This window comes from Callorhinus ursinus, unplaced genomic scaffold, assembly GCF_003265705.2.
Source record: "Callorhinus ursinus isolate GAN/ISIS: 27379988/994484 unplaced genomic scaffold, GSC_fseal_2.0 scaffold8, whole genome shotgun sequence".
NCBI classification, from domain to species: Eukaryota; Metazoa; Chordata; class Mammalia; order Carnivora; family Otariidae; genus Callorhinus; species Callorhinus ursinus.
In genome coordinates this window covers 33,544,486-33,565,496 of record NW_027397070.1, presented here as the reverse complement: position 1 = coordinate 33,565,496, position 21,011 = coordinate 33,544,486, and the positions used below count along the sequence as shown (strand labels likewise).

Sequence of the window (21,011 nt, the reverse complement as noted above, 5' to 3'; positions counted from 1 at the left end):
TATATATATATATATATATATATACACACACACACACATACATACACCACATCTTTATCCGTTCATCTGTCAATGGACGTTTTGACTCCACAGTTTGGCTATTGTGGACATTGCTGCTATAAACATCGGGATGCACATACCCCTTCAGATCCCTACATTTATATCTTTGGGGTAAATACCCAGTAGTGTAATTGCTGGATTGTATGGTAGCTCTATTTTCAACTTTTTGAGGAACCTCCATACTGTTTTCCAGAGTGACTGCATGTAATCTTTTTTTTTTTTACTCATAAAATACAATGTCAATTTCTCAGGTCATAAAAGAACTATAGCCATTACGACCATTTATTTAAGAGATGATTTATCTATTTTTTCCACTAACAGATTTTTGGATGCTTTTCTTTTTTTAAAATAAGCCCCACCAAAAAAACAAAACACAAAAATCCCCACCAGACTATTTGTTTGGATTTGTGGGTATGTATAAAAAAAAGTATCTTTCGCTTTATACCTAAGCATATTTTTATAGGCATTTTCCAGCTTTTAATTAAGCAGCCTTTTTCTCAGCATTACCCTTTTTGTTGGAGTCTCTCCTTTTAAATTGATTGGAACTGCATACAAAAAACATAAGAAAAGATGATTCCTGAGAAGAAAATCAGCAGAGATTAAGAGCTAAATTAACAACGACTTGTCTTAAAAACTGATTATAGAAGAGTGATTTTTCACACCTTCTAGTTCAAATAAGAAGAGTGATTTTTCACACTTTCTATTCCAAATAAAAATAAGAGCAGAGGGTGTTGAATGGAAATCAAAGTTTGATCTCTGAAAATATTTATAATAGGGCATTGCTTAGGAAATCAATTTTATTAGTTTAATGCCTTAACTTTTTATATATGTAATTCAAATTTTCAGGAAGAAATGAGAAAAGCCACAATTGATCTCCTAGAAATTGAAAGCATGGAACTCAGCAGACTATATTTTCTACTGGAAACTCTTCCCAGTAGCATTGGCAGAGAATTAGAAGGTACTTTTAAGGTTATCAACCATAGAAACTTAGTTTATCTTATAAGAAAATAAAGCCTACTACTTGTAACAAGACAAGTTTAATAGTTGGGTCATGTCAAAATATAGCTAGAAAGAGTACAAGGCACAAACCCAGATCCATGATAATGTTCTCTTACATTTTAAGTGGAAATGATATATATAAAACTTGAATTTATATAGTTTAGTTTCTAAATAGACTAATGATATGTAGATCAGCCCATTCCAAATTGGTATTTATCCAATTAAATTAGGAATTTTGACTCACCTAAACCACCATTCTACTTTTTCTCCCTGTAGGTTTGGGGATTATAGGTACCTCATATAAGTGGAATCATACAATATTTGTCCTTTTGTGACTGGCTAATGTCACTTGGCAGGTCTTCAAGATTCATCCATGTTGTAGCTTGTGTCAGAATTTTCCTTCATTTTAAGGCCAAACAATATTCCATTGTATGTGTATACCGTGTTTTGTGTATCTATTCATCCACTGATGGACCCTTGGGTTGTTTCCACCCTTTACCTATTATGAACAAAGTTGTTATGAACATGGTGGTGCAAATATCTGTCTGAGTCCCTGCTTCCCATCCTTTTGGGCTTATATGCAGAAGGGAATTGCTGGATTGTATGGTAATATGGTACTTTTACTTTAAGTTTTGAGAAACTGCCATACTGTTTTCCATAGTGGCTGAAGTATTTTACATTCCCACCCACGATGTCCAAGGATCCCAATTTCTTCACATTCTTGTCAACATTTGTTCTCTTCTGTTCTTTTTGGCTTTTTAGATATAGCCATTCCAATGCGTGTGAATTGGTATCATGGTTTTGATTTGCATTTCCCTAATGACTAGTGATGTTGGGCATTTTTTCATGTGCTTATTGGTAATCGGCTTATCTTCTTTGGAGGAATATCTATTCAGGTCCTTTGTTCATCTTTTAACTAGGTTGTTTGGTTGTTATTGAGTAGTGGGAATTCTTCCTCATAGAGTCTGGATGTTAACCCTTTATCAGATACATGATTTGCAAATATTTTGACCCGTTCCATGGTTTGCCTTTTCACTCTGTTGATACTGACTTTTGATGCACAAAAGTTTTAGATTTTTAAAAAGGTTTTATTTATTCATTTGAGAGAGAGAGAGAGAGGGCGAGAGAGAGAGCAAGCACAGGAGAAACAGACTCCCCGCTGAGCAGAGAGTCCAAAGTGGGGCTCGATCCCAGGACCCCAAGATCATGACCTGAGCCGAAGGCAGACGCTTAACCAACTGAGCCACCCATCCGCCCCCAAAAGTTTTAAATTTTGATGAAGTCCAGTTTATCTATATTTTCTTTTGTTACCTGTGCTTTTGGTGTCCTATCCAAGAAATCATTGCTAAGTCCAGTGTCTTGAAGATTTCCTCTTATGTTTTCTTCTAAGAGTTTTAAAATTTTAGGTCTGATATTTAGGTTTTTGACTCCTTTTTGGTTAAATTTGGTATTTGGTGTAAGGTAAGCATTCAGTTTCATTTCCTCAGCTGCCAGGAGTGTTGGCTGAGGCTCACAGCTCAGGTCCTCTACAGGAATTGCCCTAGACAAGAGCTGACACTGCCCCCTGCCCCATCCTGGTCCATCGTCTCCTCAGGTGTGGCCCATGTTCAGGGAGCAGTCACTGTGAGAATACAAAGGCCCGCCTCCCCTGCTTAAGAACAGCTCTCAAGTGTCCTCACAGCTACAAAGCTCATTGCCCTTTAACCTCCCCCTCCCCCACCCAGTGGTCTAAATTAAAAACAAACAAACAAAAGCAACAGCAACAAAACACTTTTTAAGTGGATGTTCCAGTTATCCATTTATTGCCTTGCAGCTCCAAATCTACCTTCCTTGCCTGTTCCACGTTGAGAGAGCTGGGCCCTGTCATTTCCCCCTTTACCAGCTGGCACAAGGTTAAGTTTTGTCAAGAGAGGGCACTGGAAGGATACTGGAGGGAAGAGAGAAGAGGGTACTCTCTCTGGCCCCAGGGTGCTCAGCTTGGCCAGCTCTTGCGGTGCACACAGCTGTTCCACGTCAGCCCCCCCGCCCCGCGAAGCCCCCCCCGCAAGGCCCCCCCCTCCGCGAAGCCCCCCTCCACAGAGCCCCCCCACGGAGCCCTCTGCAGAGCCCCCCCTCCTCCACCCGCAGAGCCCGGCAGCTCCCTCCAGTACCCCTGGGGCGGCTGCATGGTGGATTGCTACCAGTGAGGCACCAGCTTCGGAACAGATTTCCTGGCAACTCCCTGTGGACGGCCCATCAATTCCCCCAGAAGCCAGATTTCCATGAGTTCTACCAGCCCAGCATCTCATGAATTTCTTTGCCATCCAGTGAGCCACAGCTCTTTCCAGTGAGGCCTGGATGTCAGGTGTGGAGGTCCTGCTTCCTCAGACAAACTCTGTCTAAACCGTAGGGGTACTGGCTGCCCCTTACACTTGCTGCTCCCCAAGCCTTTAGAGTTCTGTTCTCTTTTGCTATCTAATCCCTCAGTACTCTAGTCCTGTTAGGCTTACTAATTCCCTGTATTACAATTTCCCTATTCAATTTGTAAGATTTCTATCTCCTAATTAGACAGTGATATAGTTAGTTATAAAACAATATGCATGGCGTTAGTGTGTCAGGGAAAATACAATAAACTCTATATACAGAAAAAAACAAGACTTAGAAGAATCTGGGCTGAAGGCAGAATTAAGACTATTTTGGCTTACTTTTATAATCAGGAAAAATATTTAGAAGGAAAAGAAAAGAGCATACTAGCTAAAGAGGTTCTTGATACCCACATAAATGTAATTAGTCTTACGTTATAAAACTTGGCTACTCAAAGTATGGTTCATGGGTCAGCAGCATCAGCAGCATCTGAAGGCTTGTTAGAAAATGCAGAATCTCTAGGCCCACCCCAGAACTACTATATTAGAATCTGTATTTTGGGGTGTCTGGGTGGCTCAGTTAAGCATCCAACTCTTGGTTTCGGCTCAGGTCATGATCTCAGGGTCCTGGGTTCAAGCCCCACGTCGGGCTCCATGTGGAGTTTGCTTGTCCCTCCCCCTCTGCTCCTGCCCTCCATGCGCACTCTCGTACTCCCTCTCTAAAAATAGATAAATAAAATCTTGAAAAGGATCTGTATATATATGTATATATATATATATGCATATTTGAAACATAAAAGTTTGGGAAGCGCTGCTACAATGAACAAACTTAACAAGTAGCCTCGGAAAAATAACCTAGCTCTCTCAAATGGAGCTACCAGCCAGTTTCTAGAGAATTTATTGTGTAGAAATGGGTAGTCCAGTACCTTCTAACCATCAGTATTAAAAAAAATCATTTTTGCATCTATCATGCGCTGAGGTAAACCTCTGAAGTCTTATGTGATCACACGGATGTGTTATTTGTTGATGAATAATTAGTTCTTTAACACACTGAGTTCCCCAGAAAGCAGAGCCAGAGGCTTTTGCACTATTAGTTGGGAGCACAACCCAAGGAGGAGGAGGGTAGGATAAGGAGGCAAAAGCAGCGAGAAGGGAGAGCGGATCTGGGGTGCAACCTGATACTGACTGCCGCTAAATGCAACACATTAAGCCTGGGAACGTGCCCCCAAGACACACCGTTCCACCTTCTCCCAGACCGTCCCGGCACCAGCTCCTGCCTGTCATGGGTCCGATGTTTGCCTGTTTCCCACACTTTGGGTTACATGTGCACGAGTGTGCATGTTTAAAGAAGTCCCATGGGTAGAGGTGACAAGGAGGTCCTGGACAGGAGGTGAGAAGTGGGTAGAATAAGCAGGAACGAGGTGCTGCCAGACCGCCCCAGTGTGAAGTCGTTGAGAGCCCATGGAAAGCTGGTCACCACACCAGCAGCTGAAGTGAGGGGAATAATTGATCGGTAAGATGGAGAGGACCCAAAGGGGTAAGAGACGTCTGCTACAGGGACATAATTAAAAGAGTATTTCAAAGAAAGACCTAATTTTTTCATGATTTGGAAAGTCAGTATCAAGTGTGCCATTTCTCAAATAATCTAGCAACATTTCCACTTACTTTTAAGAATGTGTCAGAGATGCACGCAGATTAAATCTTTTTGAGATAAATCAAATACAGACGGACATTACAAGGATGAATGATGCAATACAGTCTCTGAAGATGAGAATACTTGATCTGAAAAGAATTAATGAAGCTCTAGGGTATGTATTGTTTTTTAAATTCAGTACTTGCGGGAGTTGGGGTCTGTGGCTGGAGTGTGAAAATTGTCCTAAGGGGTCTGTCCTCTGGTCTGTGCTGGTGTGGGTGGATATCATCTGGAGCAGATGACCTTGGCTGAGGAGGGGTATGTGATGGCCGCACAGAGCTGGGGAGGAGAGCAAAAAATCTTCAACCACTGCAGTCAGGGGACCTGTCAAGTTTCAGAGACCATCCAGCTTCCCAGCAGCACCTACACATGAGTGTGTGACTCATGTGCCACCTCCAAAGGTAGAGATGCACATTGGTTTCAGATTCCCCTTTAGTAAAATTAAGTTTACAAACCTCAACCACTAAAGCAAAAAAATTGGCTGGATATTGTATTATAAATATAGTACATTGTAGCTAGTTTAGTTTCTTAAAGGTATTCAGCCATAAACTACAGGAGGTCTGAGGGATGGGATTGGTTCCCAGCAGAGAATTAATTATAGATTTCATTTGTAATTAAATGAGATGATATATATAACTGCCTGTAGCTCAGATTCTGACACCTGTTAGTTTCTTTCCTTTATCCCTGAGCTGTGTTGCCAGGACTTCACCCCATGGGCCTCCTTTTCTCCACCTGTAAGGCGGGGATTACAAATTTGAATTTATGCATCTCATGGAGGAAAAGATACATTCTGAAACAAAACCTTAGGAACAACTCAGCATTGTGAGCAAATACGTAAGACTAATGCATAAATACAAGAATGTCAGTTTGTCAGAGGAAGAAATGTTGAAAGAGTCCCCATGAAAGAAAAAAATCTTGGGAAGCTAAAGTGATCAGAAGGTTGCTTGGTGCACATAATATCAAAGCATCAGGAATTAGGTGGAGGGGCGCCTGGGTGGCTCAGTCATTAAGCATCTGCCTTCGGCTCAGGTCATGATCCCAGGGTCCTAGGATCGAGCCCCGCATCAGGCTCCCTGCTTGGCAGGAGGCCTGCTTCTCCCTCTCCCACTCCCCCTGCTTGTGTTCCTGCTCTCGCTATCTCTCTCTGTCAAATAAATAAATAAAATCCTTAAAAAAAAAAAAAGGAATTAGGTGGAGACCTCGAGGCCCAGGGATGACTTTCCTCAATTAGGCCCTCAGAACACCTGTTCTGGGGGATGCTCCATGAAAAAGAAAGTTCATGATCATATAAGCTTGAGAATTCTAACCCCTCTTAGGGGTTCACAATGTGGATTTGCTGGCCACAGTCACCAGAGACTGCTGTATCAACTATATTATTGATTCCTAAACTACTAACGAGGAAGATAATATCCAGGCTGGAGTACTCAGGTCCATTGGCCAGCACCATCACACCTCTACAGACCAGTGATTTTCAAACTTGAGGATGCATCAGAATCCCTTGGAGTGCTTATTAAAACACAAATTACTAGAAAGCTCCGCAGCACCCCAAATTTCTGATTTAGTAGGTGTGGGGGATGGGAGTGGGAATTTGCATTTCTCACGAGTTGCCTGGTGATGCTAATGGGGCTGGTCCTGACCACGCGTTCAGAATCCCTGCTCTAGAGAAATCTTTATGGAAGAGCAAATGACAAACATAAGGTGGGTTGCTTGATGAACTAGCATCACCAAGCTACAATCTCACTGCATCCATTTTTCAAAGAAAGATGTACATCAAGATGCCAACACTCTGACAGGTGGTCCTCTCCTGGACAGTCCCCCAAAATGGCAAACTCTTTGGGTGGGTTTTCCTTAGGTCTTGTGTTTGATTTCTGAGTTCTCTCTTCTCAACCCACCTCAATACACCTAGTTGGTTTTTTGTGTTTTGTTTTGTTTTGTTTTTGACTTGTTTTACTTAGTTCCACTTAGGCTACTCAATCCTTAGGTTGACTCATTCTTAGAAGGCTTCCTCTACTAGACCCACAAAGCACCCATTATCTGACCCTCTCTAGCCTGGGCTTTTAATTGCATTTCCGTGGTAGAGCTCACTTCTGGAAAATAAACTTAACCAACAACCTGTTTCCATTTTCCTGAGCCTTTGCACACAATCCCCTTGAACAACTGAAGTCTTTGGCACCAGGGATTAGAGAAAGGGAAAAGGTCTTAACATTGTAGAAGCTTTTAAAAAAGGAAAATCTAGAAATGGCGCCAATTGTCCCTCCTTCCAGTCTTGGCATTGTTAGCCCTGGGGTAGATATTTCTCACCGTCTTAAGGTCTTCTTCAGATGGATGTGGCTAGCCATGGATAGGTGAAGTTAATGTCTCCTCTTGAACTCAGATTTGGCGGCAGGTAGGGGAGGATAAGAGAGTTCAAGTTAGGTTTCAAGCATCTTCTGAACAGTGAAGACAGACTCTGCTCTCTCCTCCCTGACTCTTGTCCATCAGAGGAAGGCTTGCTTTCTCCTGGGCCCTCCCTGCAGGGCACTGGCTTCAGAAGGTGGCTGGAGGGATGGTAAGATATTTATCTTCCTTTGGCTTGATTGCATGTCTCAAGATAAGATAGTATGGCAATGCTACCTATCAAACCATTTGGTCAGATTCCATTCATCTCAAAACTGTTTTTGAATCCTTGCATACCTTAAACCAAAACATCCCATAGTTACCACCAGGAACCGGATGGGTGGGGCGAGGTAGGACCCCATGACATTTGTGCAGCAATAAACAGGTGCAAGATTGACATTTGTCTTGTGTTTCCTTCTGTCCTCATCTCAACCAAGTTTAAGTGGTCACAGATACAACTCTAAGTATTCCTTATAATTTCCCTCTGTATGGTGTTCATCTCGGCAAACAGACTTTAAGTTTCTTTCCTAAAAACCATACTTTTCATTCCATGAACCATTCTTTTCTCCTAGTGAAGAGCAAGAGAAGCTGGCAAGGGAGCATGAAAAGTTAGTGACAGCACTCAACCACACAATGGGAGAAAAAGCCGCCACCACTGTTTACATCAACGAGACTTACACCAAAATCACCTCAGAGAGAAAAGAAATAGAATTGCAAAAACGACATCTCGAAGAAATAGAGGAACAATTGGAAAAAGAAAAAGAGGACTATTTGAAAAGAAAACAAAAACTGAATGAAGAGGTAAGTGGCACAATTTACTTTTTTAAAAATTACAGAATCGTGTGGAATCTCAGGCAGGAAATTCGCAAGGCTAGCAAGCGTCCCGTGCGGTATTTCCTGTGCACAGTGATGCAGAGATGCAAGCACACTGGGGACACTTGGGGTAAACACTAATTGTGTCATAGCATCTGAGGTCATGGGAAAGAATATGAGTGACGGGATTTGTCACACTGGGGTAGCCCCTTGCTCATAGGCAGCCCTACAGGGACAAGGATCTTGTTTTCGTGGCATCTTATTGCCTCTGACCCTTCTGACCATGGACAAGACCAGGGAGATCCATGCTGCCAGAGCCTTCAGCTCCTGCTGAATGCATCCGAGCAGAGCAGCCTGCAGAAGGGCTAGGCGGAGCCACGGGCTGCAACAGAAAAGAGTATTTTGAGACTAGCGATTTTGGGAGAGTAGATGGGAATGACTACCACATCTTGGTGTCTGCTGGGCTATATCAATTAAAATTCACCATCAGAGTGGCTCTGGATGGTCCCTCTTTGCTGTGCTTCTGTTACCCCAGGAGAGGCAGGGCTTTCTCCAGGGGAGGTGTTCCCAGCAGTCTTCCTTCTCCCCCGTGTGTGGCAGCCTGGCTCATGATGAGAATCGCTGTCGGGTCCCTGCTACTGCCCTCCCCGTGGTGGGCACGGGCATGACTGTCACACAGAAAATTGGCTGGGGCTCACAACCTGTGGAGCACCCACTAAAGTTCACTGAAGGCACATGATAGGCTGGGGTAACAGCCTGTGAATTTCCTTTACTTCCTATGAGAAAGGAAGAACTATCACAGCTGTCAGTCTTCAAATTGTAAGCTCTTCCCTAACACCAAACAAAATATTTTTTGCTAATACTATGTCTATGACCACAAGACCTTGGGAGAAGTCTTTGGCTGAAGAATGAACACAGAATTCTGATTTTCAACAAAATGGATTAATCCCAAAGTTCCATTCCTATGCAATGGTGCTCTGGTGCTGAGATAATTGACCATGATCATGTTCATTCATAAGACACATCGGGTGCAATGGCTTTGACAGAAAGCCACCCAAATGTATGTTTTCATAACTCTTTAGTACAGAATTGAATATGCTTTCTCAGGTCTTATTACTCCGTTAGTCACCTTGTTCTTGATCATTCATTTTGCCAGACAGATGCATTGATGTGTTTGATTTTGATAAGAGGATGACTCACTCCATTGGGTCTGACAAGTAATCAAAATATGTTTGATCTTGGTAGAATGGTAAGAAGTTGTCCAAGATTGTGAGCTGCGCAGTCTTCAGTGACTTTTTACCCTGTTTTTAGTCTGCTTTCTTTCCCATCAAAAAAATGTGAATTTAGATTTTCAGATCATTCGTCATTTTTTTCTTTGACTTTCCTGATCTTATTATTATTAGCACACTGTAAATCTGGTGGCCGTTGCTATGGTGTTTTACTAGTAAATTGCTACAATGGCAGTTGCTTTTAGAATTTGCTATTAATGATCATTGTTTTATTGCTCTTATAAATTTACTATTTCAACATTTATAATTACAATTTATTCCTTGTAGTTCACTATTTTTCTTGTGATGTTGCAAAACAAACCCTGTTTGGGGGGGCTGTTTTTGTTGTTGTTGTTGATAGACCCACCATGGTATACTTACTATGAAGTAAATTAACAAAATAAAAAGATTTCCTAAACTTCGTTGTTCTCATAAGTTTTTTGATTGGTTTATCATGTTTATCATTACAGATTGAAAGATGTAAAAACTTCTGTGAATTTAAGAGAACAGAGACTTATAAAAAGAAGAAAGAATTGGATACATTAAAACTTAAAGTGTCAAAAATGAAAGAAACATTTACGACCAGCACAGTGGTAAGAATGAATAAACAAATAAAGGATGTGTTTGAGGTTTAGGAGATCCTTTAGACGTGCTCATGTTGCTGGCAGTTCTAGGATTTCAGACCCTTGTTGACTCTGAAACTAGTTATGACCCAGAAGTGGAGGCATGTGGGTGCTTTTGAGGAAGAAATAGCTTGGGGGGAGCTTTTGGCCACCTGTCTCACCTGGTAAGAGTGGGAGCCCCTCTGTGCTCCCGGCAGGTGTTAGAGTCCACACTGATGTGCATGGTTAGATGGCATTGCACAATCTGCCTGTGATCACTCCATGCCGGGGAGCTGGGGAGCTGAGGAACTTGTCTGATCAGCTCTCTCTCCCCTCTATTCTCCCCCACAGCTGAAATGCAGACCCAAGGCTCTATAAATGTTTGCCTCCCTTTTCTTTCTTTTTTTTTTTTTTTTAAGTAGGCTCCATGCTGGGCATGGAGCCCAACACAGGGCTTGAACTCACGACCCTGAGAGGAAGACCTGAGCTGAGATCAAGAGTCAGACACTTAACTGACTGAGCCACCCAGGCACCCCTACCTTCCCTTTTCTTTATTCCAAAACTGCATTGTAAAAATGTGTTTTATTATGAATTTTCTCCAATCATACTTCATTCTTTTAAATAATGCTGACATTTTATCACAGTACCCAACTATTGTATTTCTGAAATACTGATTAAATAAGAAAAATTCTCTTCAATAGAAGCATATTTCTCAAGGTAATTTGTTTTTACTTTTTGGTAATACTCGTTCTAATATCCTAGAATATTCTGAAGATGATTATGAAGATATAGATTTGTTTGGATTTTTTTAAAAGGTAGTCAAAATGAATTCCTATCTTGAAAGTTGTTTTTATAGTTTTCACATTCTCGCTGCTATATTTGGTTGGGCTCTCTCCAAAATGTTGGTTTTTTTCCTGATGATTTCAGGATTATTTCTGCCCAGGTTTGTTTTATGAAGAAACCATTTTAATGATTGCTTTTTATTTTTGCTAAAGGATAACCCCAGTGTAAAAGTTGAGTGGATAATACATGAATATTTAGTGAGTCAAACACTGTCATGAATCATTTGGTGACAACTGAATGCCATCATTTTATTGAATTTTCAATAGGTTCTTAGTGATCACAATTTAGAGATATCACGACTACAAGAATCAATAAGACATTGGGAACAAGAGCTCGAAGAAATGAAGAAATCCTGTAAGATACTGGAGGATAAAATGTAAGTTTGGTATTTATTTTTTTGAAGCATTTCTAAATGTTCTGTTTCTTTCCTTTTTTAAAAAAAATTCTTTAATATTAGATGAAAACTATATTCTCTTAATTTACTAAAATTTGTGATAGCTTTATAAAACCATCTCTTCATTTGGAAATTAACCAGCTTTTCAGATAAATAAGAGAAAAATTTGAGGATGATATAGTCATTTAAGGAAAAGGGAGGGACTCTCTGGAATGAATTATTCTCACTTCAGTTCCTGATTCCCTACAAACAAATATGCCCCCAGGGGAAGGCATTAGTGGGACCTCCTATAAGGCTCACCTACCCTTGCTATGACAGTTGTTCTTAGTCAACCTACAGAACTTACTGAGAAAATACAAGGAAGTTTCAGGGCAAAAATTTTACCCATGGGACTGGAACCATAAACTTGAGGAAATCTGTCCACCCCAAGGCAAACAGTCTCTGCTTCCCTTTGGGGTCCATGTTTCATTCTGTCTTTATCTACATACAATGTTCTGTCATTGGTAAGCCCATGGCTAAGCATGGCCATTCCAAACCCTCTGAGTTTACCTGTTGCAAGTCCATCTATCTTTGGAGATTGACCCACAGACTTCTCCCAGGAGAATTCCCAGATTTCTCATCAGAAGGTGTTTGGCCCAGCTCTGACAAGGAAGGTGGGGTCTTATAGTACAAAATATGGCTTCCAGGCCTATCCCCAGGTTTTTCTGACAGTTTAAAAGACAAATTTTGGACTTGAGTAGATTCCCCAAAAGGCAAGTAATTTTACATGTGGAACCTTGTTATAACATGGCTTATTCCTGCATAGGATCAAATGTATTGTAATTAAAATTATATCTTCTAAAACAGCAATTGCACAATACATGGCTGTCCTACCTACATCTGGCCATAAAATAAGCACTAATCTTTACACTCAGTAACAGATTTATAAGTATAAAAGCTCAAGTAATACTACAATCAAAACTCAGGATTAAAAAAAAATCTTTCTTTAGGGCGCCTGGGTGGCTCAGTTGGTTAAGCGACTGCCTTTGGCTCAGGTCATGATCCTGGAGTCCCGGGATCGCGTCCCACATCGGGCTCCCTGCCCAGCAGGGAGTCTGCTTCTCCCTCTGACCCTCTTCCCTCTCGTGCTCTGTGTCTCTCATTCTCTCTCTCTCAAATAAATAAATAAAATCTTTAAAAAAAAATCTCTTTCTTTGAAAGTGATTCACTAGTTTTAATTCATACATATTTTAAAGAAAAACTAGCAAATAGTCATGGAGGAAGATACAGATTAGCTCTTAACTTATTTCTAGGAGTTATGATTAAAAATCTTGCTTGAATTTTTATTTATAAGCAGTCTTCATGTTAGCTAATTTGCTTTAAATATATTCAAGAAAGAAATAGGGATTCATTGATCTATTTTTTTAAGATTTCATTTATTTGAGGGGGGGAGCACAGGCAGGGGGAGCAGCAGAGGAAGAGGGAGAAGCAGACTCCCCGCTCAGCAGGGACCCCGACATGGGGCTTGATCCCAGGACTCATGACCTGATCATAACCTGAGCCAAAGGCAGACACTCAGCTGACTGAGCCACCCTGCCACCCCTCACTGATCTATTTTTAGTGGCACATCATTTTTTTTTCAATCCCAGCTTTTCAAGAGTTTTTTCAATCCCAGCTTGTCAAGAGTTTTCATTCATATGGAATTTCCCTGAGGAGAATTACACTTAATTAATTTGGTGATTGAAGTTTTAGGTTACCCCCCTTGTTATTAATAAAACTGTACTTTTTCCTCTTTACTACCAAGCAAATTAAAAAAAAATTCTTACATTCATTTTATATTTCTCCTTTAGTTCATTTTCTCTATCTATGGAGGTAAAAAGGCACCTAAATTTTGGTTGGTAGATTTGAAGAGTCAAACAGTGTTGTTTTATAATAGTCTATAAGATTCTTTTAAGAGTAAATTATACAAGAAACTAAAATAATTTGCATAAGTTCATCTTCCTATTAATCTATAAGCTTTAATTTTTTCCCCCATGAAATCTTTAATTTGCAAGCTTGTTACATATTTTGAGGTCCAAATATTAAGGAAAAACAAAAGTCACTCAACCATCTGTATGTGGACAGTTAAGAGTACCTCAAATGCTCCACAAGTCCATAGGAGGCATTGATAGTCTAAACCTCGTTCATTATTATTATTGATGTCCAACATGATGTGTTTGCATAATAAAGGCAAATTCAGTGCCTACCTTTCTAAATGGTTATGGTCTTTCTTTGCCAGTCAGCTGGTTTTCAGCACATAGGAAGTGGGGGACTGGAAGCTAAGTATTGTATATAAATGGCATGCAGTCTGTGACCCAGAGTGTATACTTGTCATTGCGGTGCAGGAGGCTATGAAAAATATAGATGCTTTTTTTTTATAAGGATTGAAATGATTTCAGAATCGTTGTGATTGCCAGTGATTCCATCCTGCCAAACTTTAAAGATTTAGTCTATTCCTTAAAGTTCTTGAATTCCTAATGGAATTTGACACACTTCCACCTTCTTTTTTTAAGATTTTATTTATTTACTTGAGAGTGAAAGAGAGTACAGAGAGAGAGGGAGAAGCAGACTCTCCACTGAGCAGGGAGCCCAATGTGGGGCTCCATCCCAGGACCCTGGGATCACAACCTAAGCCAAAGGCAGACGCTTAACCAACTGAGCCACCCAGGTGCCCCAACACCTCCACCTTCTTGAAATACTTTCTTCTCATGGCCTCCCAAACATCATATTCCCTTATGTCACTCACTACACTGCTCTTTCTCAGGATCCTTTATTTGTTCTTACTCTTCTTTCTAAGTCTGAATTTTGGAGTTCTTGGCCCTTCTCTATTCACATCCTCCATATGTGATTTCATCCAGTCTTATGGCTTTATATATCTTCTGTGCCCCAGTGACTCCCAGATTTATATATCCAGCACTGAGTAGTAAATACATAGACTCTACAGTTTATTTGACCTCTCCATTTGGAGGATATCTGTTAGATATCTCAAATATGATGTGTCCTGAACAGAACTCTTTAATTTCCCACCTCACTGAAACAGCTCTTCCCTCAGTCTTCCATCTCACCATTTACCTAGTTACTCCAGCTGAAAACCTAGGAGTCATCCACCATTCCTGTTTTCCTCACTTCCTAACCCTAACCCAACTAACCAACTAACTAGCCCTAACTCAACTCAAACGCCAGCCAAATCCCAAGGTATGTCTTGTTGCCTTTATCTTCAGAATATATCCCAAATCCAACTATTTCTTACTACCTCCTCCACTACAACATTAGTCTGAGGCACCATTCTCTCTTCTGGACCACTGCCCGAGTCTTCTGCATAGTCTGTCTTCCTGTATTCTTGTCTTTCTCCACTAAGTAGCAAGAGTCATCTTTACAAGATGTAACTCAGTTCATGTCTCTCCTGTCCTTAAAAAAAAATCCTCCCCTGGTTCTCTCTGAACTTCCACTTTGTCCTTAGCCCCTACATGATCTAGTCTCCGTCTACCCCTCCAGCCTTCTCATAATCCTCTCCTCATCAAATACACAAAACTTGTTCCGGCCCCAGAATATTTATCACTGGCTGTACCTTGTACATGAAAAACTTTTCTTCAGATCTTCACCTATCTGGCCCCTTCTCATCATTCAGATTCTTCACAAGTCATCTCAAGAGGCCTTCCCTTACCACCTGTCTGAGGTAGCCTCATCACTCTCACGATTTCTCTGTCCTTCACCCTACTTTGTGTTCTTTAAAGCACTTAGCACTACCTGAAATTTATTATTATTATTACTATTATTTTGATAACTTATTTTTTTTAAGATTTTATTTATTTGACAGAGAGAGAGAGCACAAGCAGGGGGAGTGGCAGGCAGAGGCAGAGGGAGAAGCAGGCTCCCTGCAGAGCAGGGGGAGCCCGACGTGGGACTCGATCCCAGGACCCTGGGATCATGACCTGAGCTGAAGGCAGTTACTTAACCAACTGAGCCACCCAGGCGCCCTATTTTGATAACTTATATTCTGACTACTTCACTAGAGTGTAATTTCCATGAGGGTAGGGACTTTGCCTGCGCTATATCTCTAGTACCTATAACACCTGCAGAGTACAAGTGTTGGATAGTTGTTTCTAATGAATATATACAGGAAGTATTAATTCATCAAAAGAGTAAAATTTTTTATTTATTTTAATGAACATATCAATAAATATGTTACATAGGAAGATGGGGACTGGAAGTTTCTGGTGTCATAAATAAATGTGGCTTTGCTGGAAAACATGCCCTAATATGAATCTGTTTGGCTTCCTTTGATCATAGACAATTTTTTGTAAATACAAAAGGAAAACTGGAAGATTCATCTGGTATTGAAAAAGATGAATTCTTGCAGAAGATAAAGCAGGTAGGAAGATGGAAATTATGACTTTTAGATTATAATTCATTTTTAGTTAATATTTTAAATATATTTGAGAAATGTGAAATTTTCCCAAAGTAGATTTTTCATGAATTAATAAAATCATGATCATTCACAATAATTGATTTAAAGATTTTGAGCACCTCCCAAAGTATTTTAAATATATGAAAGAACGAACGTTGTCTATGTGAAGATGAATTATTTGGTAACTTCTCATGTGTTTGTGATTATTTTACATTAGAAATATCCAGACCAATGGATATTTTTCATGTGAATTATCTTTTTTTGAATGGAACCTCCTTGCTGTTTTGTGGTACCTGTAAAGTCTAACAACCCATACTACACTAAATAATGTCATGAAATATTTGAGTCAGATTTAGCCCCTGAGAGAAATCTCTGGACACTTTAAATCTTAGGTTAAAAGAAATATCATAAGTACATAATCATGGGTGTAAACCAAAATTTATCCACAAGGTATTTAGTAAAGCAGTCATTATGATAGTTGAAAAATTGTAGGGAAGATACAATTGAAGTCCAACAAAAGAGTCTTGGCTAAATAAGCAACAGCTCATAATATATTATTGCATGAAAAATAGAATATAAAACATTACAGGCAGATCTCTTCCAGAAGAATGATTTGAGCCAATTAAATTCTTTCCATTTTTGGTTATGAGTTAATAGCATTAAGGATGGCTTCTCTCCAGTTTAGACTTACTCTGATTCTTTTAGTTGTGAAGATACTGAAAGACAGAAACTAGACAAGGTTCGTTGGTTGGCTGGTTGGTTTTTAAAGTTGACTTTCATTCTCTGGGCAAAGGATTTATTTTTCCTTTCTAATTATTTCCTATTGGAGAGCTGCTGGGGAGGGTTCAGATGGTAGCTCCATAGTTGGTAGCCCCTCAACTGTCTGGAAAACCCAGGACCCCTACCCTGGCATGGCTTACTTGCTTATAGGGGCAAATGCAGAAGGGTTTCCCCTTAATACATAGCCCTCAGCCAAATTCCCTGAGTACAAGTCAGTGACTGCTTCAAAGGGATTGGGGCTCTGACCTATTTATTATTTCCACTGGACTCTTGGTGGCAGCCAATCTTAATTCTCATGAGATGTAAGAGGCAAGTTCAGTGATGACATGAAATTCTATTTTAACTTTAATTTTTTATTGTAAAATATTACACAGATACAGAACAGCACATACATTGTAAATGTACAGTCTTTATGTACGTATCTATCTTTTGATGAATGTAATTTGTTATAATGAAGTCCAGTTTGTCAATCTTTTCCTTCTTGTTTTTTATGTCCTATGTTATAAAGATATTCTCTTTTCATGATCTTCTAGAAGCTTTATTGTTTGACCTTTCATGTTTAGGACTATAAGCGATCTGGGATCTGTGTGTGTGTGTGTGTGTGTGTGTGTGTGTGTACACTGTGAGAGGGTGGTCAAGATTCATATTTTTCCATAAGGTTGTCCAGTTAATTAGCACCATTTAATGAAAAGACAGTCTTTACCTGTTCCTATATTGTAATGGCATGTTTGTCATAAATCAAATGTAGATCATAAATACATCATAAATATGTGTGTAGATCTGTGGACTCTCTATTATGTTCCTTTGGACTTGTCTCTCCTCACATTAAAACCAGACTTTCTTAATTAGCAGTTTTAACATAAGCCTTTATAATTAGTAGTATAAATCCAACTTTGTTTTTCAAGATGGCTTCTATTCTTGGCCCTTTGAATTTCTGTCAGTCTGTCAAATTCTGCCAAAGAACCTGTTTGTATTCTGATTGGGGTTGCATTATATCTATAGATCAGTTTGGGGAGAATGTTACATTCTTACAATATGGAGGCTTCCAATCCATGAACATGGTGTACCTCATTTACCTTAGGTCTTCTTTGTTTCCTTTGACTTTGTTGTTCAGTTTCACTATGATATGTCCATGTTTTCTTTTTTATTTCTCCTGTGTGGGATTCATTGGGCTTCTTAAATTCATGAATTGCTATATTTTATAAGTTCTGCAAAATTCTTAATCATTATCTGTTCACATATTTCATTCTCTTTCTTCTTCTTCTGAGACTGATTATATGTATGTACATTGTGTGTGTGTGTGTGTTTGTACAATTATTTGTACTAATATACATTTCCTCTCTGTAGTTTACCCTCTCTCCTGTGTTTTCTACCTTTTGTCTCCCCCTGCTGTATTCTGGGCAGAATGGCCTTATTTGCGCTCTTAATTTTGGCTATTGCATTTTTTAGTTGGTAATTTTCAAATCTACTTTGTCATTCTTCAGTTTCTAATTCCTTGCTGTAATTTTCAAGTATTTCTAATATTTCTTCGATTACAGTAAGCACAGTATTTATATGCTCAGTGTCTAATTCCATTCACTATCAGATGTTTTTATAGAATTTGTTTCTGCAGTCTGTTGTTTCTGCCAATTTTTGTTCATGCTGTCTTATTTCCTTCTGTTCCTAGTAAAAAACTGTACATCAGACATTGTATTCGAAAAACAAATGTAGAAAAAATTTGAAGCTTAGGACGATTGTATCTTCCTCAGAAACAGACTTTCATTCATTTCCATCAGATGGCTGGGGTATTACCCATCCCAAACCACTTTAATGCACCTTGAGATTCCCTGGTGATCAAAATCAGGCTGGACCATGGCTTATTAACTTCCAACTTACCCTTCTCCAGAGTGTGAAGCTTTTTGGGATCCCAGACTAAAGTGGTGGAAGGTTTCTCAGACTCAACACCTGGATGAGCTCTAAGTGTTGATTTTTGCCCCCTTGTCAAGTAAGAGATAAATTCCCATTTCCAAGTGGTTTCTTCCATATCAGTAAATGTCCTCAGAGTGATTTACTACTCTGGATTCTCAGTTTCTTGTAGAATTCCTCATTATCTTGTTAGTTCTTCAGCACTTCTAGGATTTTTTTTTATCCAGCTATTTTAGCAGTCCTCAGCCAAGAAGTTATTTTGAACTACTCAGCCCATCACTCGTACTAAACCTGACTTTTTACCTCACTTGAAGCAATTCAATAGAGACATCTTTTTTTTAAATTTTTTCTTATGTTAATCACCATATATTACATCATTAGTTTTTGATGTAGTGTTCCATGATTCATTGTTTGTGTATAACACCTAGTGCCCCATGCAGAACGTGCCCTCTTTAATACCCACCACCACACTAACCCATCCCCCCACCCCCTCCCTCTAGAACCCTCAGTTTGTTTTTCAGAGTCCATCGTCTCTCATGGTTCATCTCCCCCTCCGATATCCCCCCCTTCATTCTTCCCCTCCTGCTATCTTCTTCTTCTTCTTTTTTTTTAAACATATATTGTATTATTTGTTTCAGAGGTACAGGTCTGTGATTCAACAGTCGTGCACAATTCACAGCGCTCACCATAGCACATACCCTCCCCAATGTCTATCACCCAGCCACCCCATCCCTCCCACCTCCCACCACTCCAGCAACCCTCAGTTTGTTTCCTGAGATTAAGAATTCCTCATATCAGTGAGGTCATATGATACATGTCTTTCTCTAACTGCCTTATTTCGCTCAGCATCACACCCTCCAGTTCCATCCATGTCGTTGCAAATGGCAAGATTTCATTCCTTTTGATGGCTGCATAATATTCCATTGTATATATGTACCACTTCTTCTTTATCCATTCATCTGTCAATGGACATCTTGACTCTTTCCACAGTTTGGCTGTTGTGGACATTGCTGCTATAAACATCAGGGTGCACGTACCCCTTCAGATCCCTACATTTGTATCTTTGGGGTAAATACCCAGTAGTGCAATTGCTGGATCGTATGGTAGGTCTATTTTCAACTTTTTGAGGAACCTCCATACTGTTTTCCAGAGTGACTGTACCAGCTTGCATTCCCACCAACAGTGTAGGAGGGTTCCCCTTTCTCCGCATCCTCGCCAACATCTGTCGTTCCCTGACTTGTTAATTTTAGCCATTCTGACTGGTGGGAGGTGGTATCTCATCGAGGTTTTGATTTGGATTTCCCTGATGCCGAGCGATGTTGAGCACTTTTTCATGTGTCTGTTGGCCATTTGGATGTCTTCTTTGGAAAAATGTCTGTTCATGTCTTCTGCCCATTTCTTGATTGGATCATTTGTTCTTTGGATGTTGAGTTTAAGAAGTTCTTTATAGATTTTGGATACTAGCCCTTTATCTGATATGTCATTTGCAAATATCTTCTCCCATTCTGTCGGTTGTCTTTTGGTTTTGTGGACTGTTTCCTTTGCTGTGCAAAAGCTTTTTTATCTTGAGGATGTCCCAATAGTTCATTTTTACCCTTGCTTCCCTTGCCTTTGGTGATGTTTCTAGGAAGAAGTTGCTGCAGCTGAGGTCGAAGAGGTTGCTGCCTGTGTTCTCCTTTAGGATTTTGATGGACTCCTGTCTCACATTTAGGGCTTTCAACCATTTTGAGTCTATTTTTGTGTGTGGTGTCAGGAAATGGTCCAGTTTCGTTCTTCTGCATGTGGCTGTCCAATTTTCCCAACACCATTTGTTGAAGAGACTTTTTTCCATTGGACATTCTTTCCTGCTTTGTCAAAGATTAGTTGACCATAGAGTTGAGGGTCCATTTCTGGGCTCTCGATTCTGTTCATTGATCTATGTGTCTGTTTTTGTGCCAGTACCATACTGTCTTGATGATGACAGCTTTGTAATAGAACGGGAAGTCCGGAATTGTGATGCCGCCAGCTTTGCTTTTCTTTTTCAACATTCTTCTGGCTATTCGGGGTCTTTTCTGGTTCCATACAAATTTTACTATTATTTGTTCCATTTCTTTGAAAAAAGTGGATGGTATTTTGATGGCGATTGCACTGAATGTGTAGATCGCTCTAGGTAGCATTGACATCATCACAATATTTCTTCTTCCAATCCATAAGCATGGAACGTTTTTCCATTTCTTTGTGTCTTCCTCAATTTCTTTCATGAGTATTTTATAGTTTTCTGAGTACAGTTTCTTTGCCTCTTTGGTTAGATTTATTCCTAGGTATCTTATGATTTTGGGTGCAATTGTAAATGGGATCGACTCCTTAATTTCTCTTTCTTCTGTCTTGTTGTTGGTGTATAGGAATGCCACTGATTTCTGTGCATTGATTTTATATCCTGCCACTTTACTGAATTCCTGTATGAGTTCTAGCAGTTTTGGGGTAGATTCTTTTGGGTTTTCCACATAAAGTGTCATATCATCTGCAAAGAG

At 39.9% G+C, this 21,011-nt stretch overlaps 1 protein-coding gene across 4 annotated transcripts in view; it reads left to right on the top strand.

The window, feature by feature from the left end:
• Window positions 1-21,011, top strand: part of CCDC175 (coiled-coil domain containing 175) — a 70,646-nt gene that overhangs the window by 4,631 nt on the left and 45,004 nt on the right. For all 4 annotated transcript variants that reach the window (XM_073895296.1, XM_073895297.1, XM_025869936.2 and 1 more), the window contains exons 3-8: window positions 907-1,018; window positions 5,074-5,209; window positions 8,043-8,271; window positions 10,022-10,144; window positions 11,263-11,372; window positions 15,699-15,780. In XM_073895296.1, coding sequence (XP_073751397.1) covers window positions 907-1,018; window positions 5,074-5,209; window positions 8,043-8,271; window positions 10,022-10,144; window positions 11,263-11,372; window positions 15,699-15,780 — 792 coding nt within the window. The remainder of the gene's footprint in view (window positions 1-906; window positions 1,019-5,073; window positions 5,210-8,042; window positions 8,272-10,021; window positions 10,145-11,262; window positions 11,373-15,698; window positions 15,781-21,011) is intronic.